The sequence below is a fragment of the Apium graveolens genome, chromosome 9 (assembly GCF_009905375.1).
Source record: "Apium graveolens cultivar Ventura chromosome 9, ASM990537v1, whole genome shotgun sequence".
Classification (NCBI taxonomy): Eukaryota; Viridiplantae; Streptophyta; class Magnoliopsida; order Apiales; family Apiaceae; genus Apium; species Apium graveolens.
The window spans coordinates 169,363,040-169,372,162 of record NC_133655.1 but is presented as its reverse complement, the minus strand read 5'-3'; the positions used below and the strand labels follow the sequence as shown (position 1 = coordinate 169,372,162).

General features: G+C 33.4%; 1 protein-coding gene across 2 annotated transcripts; it reads right to left on the bottom strand.

Annotated features, from left to right (window-relative positions):
- Window positions 1-391: 391 nt before the first annotated feature.
- On the bottom strand, window positions 392-8,891 carry LOC141684394 (V-type proton ATPase subunit C-like). Of its 2 annotated transcripts, XM_074489327.1 has the most exons (12): window positions 8,694-8,891; window positions 8,523-8,591; window positions 8,304-8,431; window positions 8,110-8,209; window positions 4,884-4,951; window positions 4,375-4,516; window positions 3,579-3,695; window positions 3,207-3,332; window positions 2,219-2,302; window positions 2,062-2,141; window positions 1,441-1,537; window positions 392-683 (listed from the first exon to the last, which is right to left on the bottom strand). In XM_074489327.1, exons 1-11 carry the CDS (start codon window positions 8,808-8,810, stop codon window positions 1,441-1,443), a joined length of 1,128 nt encoding a protein of 375 aa, XP_074345428.1. In that variant the 5' UTR covers window positions 8,811-8,891; the 3' UTR covers window positions 392-683. The 2 variants fall into 2 exon arrangements, with proteins under 2 accessions (XP_074345428.1, XP_074345427.1); XM_074489326.1 differs by lacking the exon at window positions 392-683 and having other exon boundaries at window positions 1,088-1,537; window positions 8,694-8,890.
- Window positions 8,892-9,123: the final 232 nt, after the last annotated feature.

Below are 9,123 nucleotides of genomic sequence, written 5' to 3'. Positions count from 1 at the left end.
CTCTTAGGTAAAATATCATAAAATATAGATAATATGTAAAATTTATTCTACTCCAATATACAATTTTCCTTAACAAAAATTGCTAGAAATAATCATACATCATTTGTTATATTTGTTAAATCAAGTTTTGCCTTGGATATAATTTTACCTGATTAGCATTATAAAATAGTTGTCATTTTCTTTCCGCTTTTTTCTCTGGAAAAATTCTTCATTATTTGCAGAAGCAACACTTTATCCTTTTCTTTTTTTGCTAATTTTTTAAGATCAACCAACACTTTATCTTCAGTTCTACACATGCACACATTTATAAATTTTTTGTCAAGGTCATATCTTAAATTCTGTTATTCTGCAGTACGTTTTCCTTTTGAAGTATTTGAGCCGACCAGAAACCTTGAGATACCATTCCCTTCATGAAGATTCATTCTCAAATTCATGAACCTTGCCAAATTTGTCAGCTTATCAGTGGCATAACATTGGAATAACTAGGCTGGCCCCTTGGTAAAAAACTGAGACAACTAATGTTGGAAAATTATTACTCACTTGGCCATAAGCCAACTTGCCAACAAGTTGAATTATTCTAAGAAAAATTAAATGGGGCCTTCAAACTTTGTAATTGTCTTCCTCTTGTCCTGAGTCTTTTAGTTTCATCTGGATTTTGGTTGGTTGTTAACATAGACATAAACCTGAACAGAACAGAACAGAACAGTAAACATCTTGAAACCCATACAATTCTCCAAACAATTGGGGTCGAGACGCCAAGCTATATATATCTCAACACATCTTGAAAAACCAACAATGCTCATCATATATGGCCTATTGACAACTAGCATTGTCTGGGTTTTGCAAATCAGGGGTCTACTGTTGCAGAAGCAGCACTAAATATTAATATACCCGCTACTCCAGCATACATAGAGGCTTAAAAAAAATATTACGAGTATACAGCAACAATATAAAAAATGGATGTTATAATTGGCAAAATAAAATAAAATTATCAGTTCATAATATTCTCCTTTTTATCAGAAGTTCCATTTTATGTGTAAGTGATGCATTGAATTGTTGGATGGTACATATTGGTGCGCAACTAGGGTTTCCACAAATATACGGAACTCGCATTCCAACGCACTTCATATTAATATACTTCATGATGTAAACTTTGACAACTCCTGGTTGTGACTTCCTACATTTTCCGGCTTTGGTGGCTAAAAAGAATTGGCAGTTTTTACAAGTACAGCCTCAAACACGATTATGAAACACGTAACCTAAAGCCTTGATAGAGAATTGGAGAAAGAAATATAAGGATGCTTATACAAGTCGCATACACTCGTAAGGTTTACGAGTTCAAATAATTGACCCTATGATACAGCAAGTTCAGAACCTCTCTTTATTTCATGATACCCAATGAAGAATATAAGATGTACAGGGACGCTGCAAATGCCTTACTCATATAAGATTAATGGTAAATGAGACATAAGGATGTGCATCTGCATCACCTCCAAAACCACCCATGCTTCCTTCATCCTCAACTTTCCAAAATGTGCTGCAGTTGTAGATCCAAACAAACATCAACATAATAATCTAGCAGTCAGAGGTTCAGGCAGAAATTAGAAAAAATAAAAAAATCATGTGTTGACTGACCACTATGAAAAGTGGGTCACCTATTTATTTTAGCTCAATCTCCATGTGGGAAATAACCCCAGAAGGGACATTTAAACACTATGTCTGGAGTAAAGGAGAGATTATACTGGTCCAGAGTCTTAACCATCCCGGACCACCATAAAGTTGGGAATGGGAGACTGAACAACATGGATAGCTCAAGACCTAATGTTTTCTTTTAACCTACTATGTAGATCCTTTAGCAGTTTGAGAAAGACTTGCATGATGTGCTTAATCAAAGGTTATACAACACTACTATACCTGAGGTCATTTAGCATCCTAGTCTGCTCTACAACACTAGTTTACCTAGAGTAAAAGTCATAGTACATCATGACTTGTCTAAATTTCAACATAATGGCAACAAGTCATGAAATAATGACAATAAAATATTAAAATACCCACTAGTACCTGTTTGAGCTGTCTGATAGTCCCTCCAAAATTGATCTTACTTTCTTCTCACTTTTCACGGATGGTGACAATACAGCAGACTGAAATTTTAAAATGCTCAGAAAAACTATGAAGAAGAATGTGAAAGCGAGAACCGAGAAAAGTGCAATTTAATTACCAAGAATGTTGGTGGCAATCCATATCTTAGAATACTCTCTACAGACACACGTACTGCACAAAAGTGCATCCAGGAAGTGAAAACCTGCAGGAGATTCAATCAGTCCAGAAGTTCTAAGATGTATTCGAAATTACCAACAGAGAACTCCAACGGGGACATCTTAATTCATTAACAGGGATAACAGGAGTTCATGCTTATTAATGTTTATAACTTTGTTCCATACGAGTATGGTTTGACGAAGAACTCAATATATGGACAAAAAGGATCATGGCATTATATTATATGGATATACTGGTTCAAGACCAAGCAATTTTGTATTTCTTAGTGGTTGGCTCACATCAGGGGAAGAGCTAGAAAATTAAGGGGAGGGGGAGTGGTTATATTTTTCTACACTTGATTCAGCTACATCACAAAACCTTGTCACAACTTAAATTTATGAGAAGATGCTTCTAAAAATAATATAAATTGTATTTTTTCAGTTTAATAATATTCTATTGTCAATGAATGACTAAATATTTAAGTTATTTATAAAAAAGAAGTGGTGAATTTTTACCATATGCCTTTTCTTATATACATATTTTTTATTCAAATAAAATAGAAAGTTACAAATTAGAAAACAGAAAACATCAAAATAAGGCTAGTAAGCAAAGTTTCACCATGTCTTAGGGCTCAACAAAAGGGACATGAACTAACTAAATCTTAGAACCACATAGTATATGGAAGCCCAACCCCCAATGAAGCCCACATATAGAGTGTTGGCTTTGCCTACTTTATTAAGGACATCTTTCTATATATCTTCCACACATATATACATTATTAATTAACCTTCATCACTGTTCTGTCATTCACTCATCGGAGATTCTTTAAAAATCAAAAGAGTGTAACTAGTTTGGTTTTATCATTGAACAAATATTAATGCATAGCTACAATATTATTCATATATAAATTCCTGTGACAATTTAAATAGAACCCGTTTTAGGACACGAACCTCGCCATAACTGGCATAGCACCACTGCAGGAGAGAGCTCCTTAAAGTATCCTGGTCTTGCAGCAGTTTTTCAAGGTCCTGCTTCCTAGACTCTTGTGTCTCTGAGTTGTATTCAAAATCACGGACCTAAACCATATGTAACATTTATTATACAATCTACAAACAGTGGCTCTCAAACAAAATCAACACATTATATGAATGTGTAGATTTCTATACTTGATATGTTGGTAGCCAAGTGCAAATTGAAACCAGTATAAAAAGTGAACTAAATTTACATGTAAACTATAAAGATAGCTGCTTAATTAAAGCGAAATGATAGATTACTGCTTTCATAACACAATAAATATAAGAACTAATAGAAGGAAAACTTACTTGAAAACCTCGTTCACGTGCCTTGGTCCTAAAATTGTCAGCATCGCGATTGAATAATGTAACACTATAAAGAGCATACTCATTGTCCTCGTGTAGCAACTTTGATGATCTGGGAACCTACAACAACTTGTACAATCAGAATACAGTTTATTTATACACCACTATATATTCCAGAATAGGGAGAATGACTGGTGAGACACATACCTTTACTTTAGGGGTTATTAACACTTTAACCTTTCTAGTATGTCTGTTTGAACACATAATGTCATAAAACCTTAAAAAAAGGTACCACCACGCCCTTCAAGTTTTTCCTTTGTCCAACTCGACTCATTTTTAAAAATGTATTCCAATTTTATACTTGGTGAATATACGAGAGTTTTAGTCGAATATCGCCGGAAAACTGAAATGATTTTTGATTCTTATGTTCAACAATCACTTTTCTTGGAACCTCTAGTTAGTTTGTAGTATTTTTGTGTGTGTGTTTGAAGCTCTGCAAGTGGTAGGGTATTGGGTGTGTGGGAAGACTACACAAGCACTTGAGTTGCAGGGAAGGATGCACATGCATTTCTCAAACGGTCTGCCTTTTTGGAAGGCACATGACCTTTTTCTTGGTTCTTTTTCGCTTGATGCAGGTGCAGGGTTCATGTGTTCAAAAGGACAAACTTTAAGGGACAAAGTGTTAAGAACCCTTACTTCATATAAGATAAAAAGATAATGGCAGTTTACATTAGATGAAGCAACAACATATTGAAGATCAAATATAACTTAATAATCCAAGACCACATAAATACTTTACCACATAAGTTGTGAGTGTTTCATAACTTGACAGCCAATCTTTCTGTGAATACTTGGGCACAACAGCAAGGAGGGTCACCAAATGTTCAGACGTGAAAAGATCCTGAGGCTTTACTATATTAGACAGATCACGAACAGCTAAACTGCAAGAAACAAGAACGAAAACAGAAGGAGATATTAATGAAATAATCTAAAAATATAGTGCAACGTGATGACATGACTAACACCGGACACAATCTTGGTTTGCGAGAAATGAACATCAACCCATGCTTGCCAATGTAAAACAAATACTCAGGATGTAAATTTTGAAAAAATATTTCTTTAACCCTAATAACAATGTAGTACCTTAAGAAAAAATAATTCTTTAGTTAGGTTGACTTATCCAAAATGGGTACGGGCCAGTGACAAGCATAATCAATATTCCAAACTCCAAAGAGGCGCATAAAACAGCATCTGAATTTTAGATCCAAAAACATTCTTACACGACATAAAGCTGAGATACATGCTTACCTTCCAGTTTGCTTCCTGTTTATGGCATTAAGTTGACTGCGCACGTTGTTATATTCAGCAACCCGAACCTTGCATAGAAAACCCAGACCTAATTAAGATTCTCATTCAACACTTAAATATATGAAATTGGATAAACATGTAACGTATAATAAAGTGCCACATGTTTGTACCAATTGATGTAGGACCAGATTCGAAAAAAGATGAATTATAATATAAAAAACAAGAACAAAATATCAAAGCAATGAATTAACGATTCCCAAGAATGATTAATCAATATAATTCCCAAGAAAGTGTATAATCAAAGATTCGTAACAAACATATATAAACATTCTCCATTCCCATTCCTCATCACCTGAGATACGTAAAGCTAGCAAGAGCATATCACAATTTGTTCAAGGCTGGCCCTAAGATATTCAAGGCCCCATGTGAAAAAAATTAATTTGTGCCCAACAATTTTATACAAAAATCGTAAAAAAGGAGATATTGGTGCTATTTATATAGAACTACTGAATGATAGATATATTCATCTCTCTACATATATATACTTTTGCACTTATTTATTAAAACAAGAAAAAGGAGAACTTTTTCGGTGCCCCCATTCGTTAGCATAAAGAGCTTGGCCATGGGTCCGGCTCTTTAGGTGGTATACATGCCATAGTACAACAGAATATGCAATGGTGAATACTGAATACTGAATAACCAATATATAATGACATTAAACAACTTTGCATAAAACAAACAACTTCTAGCCATATATCCGTAGACAACACTGGACCGTGTGGTTTTTGAAATGAACGATCATTCCAGTATCTACATAATGTAATAGATTGGGAGACTAGCTAAATTAAAATCTCCATTTGGTACATTTATCATACAAAAAGAAAATAATTTTAATAATTATATTAGTTGCTAATTATTTTACTTAAGAGTAAAGTGAATCATATATTATTACATAATGATACATTATTTTCCACCCACATACTACTTGCAGTGCTACATTTCCGTAACTATTATTTACAATACCACATTTCTTAATTAGCAACATTTATGCACGCTCCAACTACTTAAGCGAAATCCATAGTGGATTGTTCGTTTAGTTCTTATTGCCAGGACTATAGGAATGGTTTGAGTAATATATATGAAACAAATATAATCGTTTAAATGTGTATCAGATGAACAAGTCCTCATAAAATTAATTAAAATAACGAGTTGACATTAATATAGCATATAGTACAATAAAAAGTATAACATTAGAAGCGGTATAACAGCCAATGAACATGTATACATACCACAATGTACTCTTTGTGCACTCTTTATATTACTATTTAGATAAGTACATGTGATTAAATAATATATGGCATATTCATCTAGTAATAATTTGTGTATATGATGATAGTTATTTCTTAGGAATGTACATAATTAATAATTTAATACAAGGCTTTAAACCATTAAATGGAGATGTATATGCCTGACAAAGCTTCTTTTCCTGTAGGCTGCCGCCTAGGTTTGACCTGTGAGTTGAGGATCCTAAAAAAAGTTTCTTTTTAATCAATAATGATTATTTATTTTGATATTTGTAAATGGCTAATAACGAAAACGATTTTGGCTAATAAAGACCCTGATAACGAATTTGACGAGTTATCTACCAAGGTGGCAGAGTCCCGCGGCGAGGAGTCTATCAAGAGACTACTGCTACAAGGACATGCAAAAGAAAATATAGAATAAACAGTTGATGATCATCAAATCTTAAAAGAAGACGTTGATAACTTGAAATTGAGACTTGAGGATGAGACGAGAAAATTTGGATTTGCGAGAAAATTATTAGGAAAAAGGACAAATAAAATAATGATAGACATCAAGAAGTTAATGCTAAGACCTTGGAAAAATTGTGTGCTTCATAAGGTGTTAAAGGTGATAGAGGACCTACTCATAATCATATGGGAGGATGGGATTGCAAACACCCGTGACCAGATTGAAATTTATGTAAAAATGATTGGTGGTACGTCTCTACTTAATTAAACGTAATTTTCTTGATCTTTATTTTTTTATGTCTTCACATGTTTAAAATATAAGGGAGATCGGGAGTATAATGTAATATTTGGAATTTTTTAAAATACTTATTTTTTAAAGAGTAAATGTATGATAATTTAATAATTTAAGTTAGTGAATTTAATTTCATTTGTTATATAAAATATTTAAGCTATGTTATTGCACACTAATTTCATTCTTTCCGATACAAATAATTTACATTTCTTCATGTTCTTTTAACGTTGAAAAAAGTAGCATACACGTAAATCTTTAGTTATTTTATTAATGATTGGTCTTGTTAATTGCTGTTAATTGTTATAATTGTATTTCTCAGTCAACTGTAAAAGATAAATTAAAAGATTATTTTAATGAATTAGTTTTGATAAGTAGCGTGTTATATATGTACGTGCATATACAAAAAAAAGGAAATTTGTTTTCTTTTGGAAATAATATATGGAGTTTCGAATATATTCGTAATATTTAACATTTATTTTATTATGAAAGTTTATTCTGAAATTTGATTATCAGCTTGTAGTACATTAAAGAGCAAACAATGGAAGCCTGTTTTTTGCCTGCCATCATCACTAATATAAATCTTACATTAAGACGGGAACGCCGAGCTAATTGTTATTTCATCAAGATTAAATCCTAAATGACGTGTACTTAAACTAACACTAGCCTGTTTTGTCATTAGAGTAACAGTAGTAGAAACTTAGTACTCAGAAGTATTGCAGATAAATATAGCACCATGGATTGTAGCAAAGTGGTAACTTAGAGGGTTTATTAGTTTTCAATCTATATCATTAGCACATAAAGTAAGAACAGGGGATCTTTTTAACCACATACTTATCAAAAGCAATCTAGAAAACGTAGGATAACTTTTGAGATGCTTCACCAAATCGGTCTTCAAATTTCTCCTGATACCTACCACTCTGTATATCTGCCCTATTCTAAGACTGATAACTTACTTTTGTGTGATTATCCTTTGTTATACTCTTGAAAAAGAACATATCACAAGGGTGCATATTAAGAGCGCAAACAACATCAAGCATTGCCACAAAAAAATGGGCCTTTGATAAATTAAATCCACATAAAATTCTGGCACAAGGAAAACACCATTAATTTTAAATAAAAAAAGACACTTGTGGCATGTAACATGTGACACGGAAGAGTACTAAAGCCTATAGTAGATAAATACCTTGAGATCATCTTCTATCTTAGCAACTTGTACATGAATGCCATCGACAATCTCCTTGAGAGGAGACATCGTCGGATACCTAGCCTCGTCCCACACAAACCTAAAAATCATAAAGTTCAAAACTTGCAACTCAGACAACTAAAATTAAATCAATCAAACCAACCCAATCCGATCAAATCACCCGACATTGTTACCTGGTAAGATAAGAATCAACAGGAACCCCATCGACAGTCAAGGAAGTACTACTAACACCAGACACCCTCTCCAAATCCTCGATCTGACGCCGTATCTTGTGCGATGCAGCTTCAATGAAGTTATTAGACTACAAAATTTTCAACAGGTTAAAAAAAAATCAAACTTGTGAAATTAATTAAACAATTTAGAAGTGTATATTGAGGATCATGATTCATCACCTTAAGAAGATCATCACTAAGTGAAAGAAGGGAATCTAAAGTGCCCACACGAAGATTGGGAACACTGAACTGTAAAATTGAGAAGGGTGTGATTGTAATGATCTATAATGATGATCTGGTTTTACATATATATACAGGGAGGGAGGGAGGGGGAGAGAGAGAGAGCAGTACTCTGTAGAGAGGAGTGTCGAAGGAGTTCTTAGAGATGGAATCTTGCAAGCGGCTCCAGAGAGAAGAAGCGGGTGAGTTTTGGAGAGGGAGAGAAATAATCCAATATCTCGTCGCCATTGTTCTTCTCTTCTCCTGGATACAGAGGGGGAGACGCAGAACTAAAAGTTCGAGATCTTTTTTTATTCTTTTACAATCTTTAATTTATTTGATCGGAGTCCTAAAATTATAAGGGAAGAAAAATGCCCCTAAAGGCTTATTCGAGTACGTTTTAGTAAAACTACGTACTTTTGTGTTAAATTTTAAAAAAATCACCCTTTAATTCATAAAAATAAAACTTTAATAAAAATTATCCAAGTTCATTAGATTAAACTTAAAGTGCGCGGCTCGTTGTTTGCAGAAATTTGTATCCATTATCATTTTAATATGGATG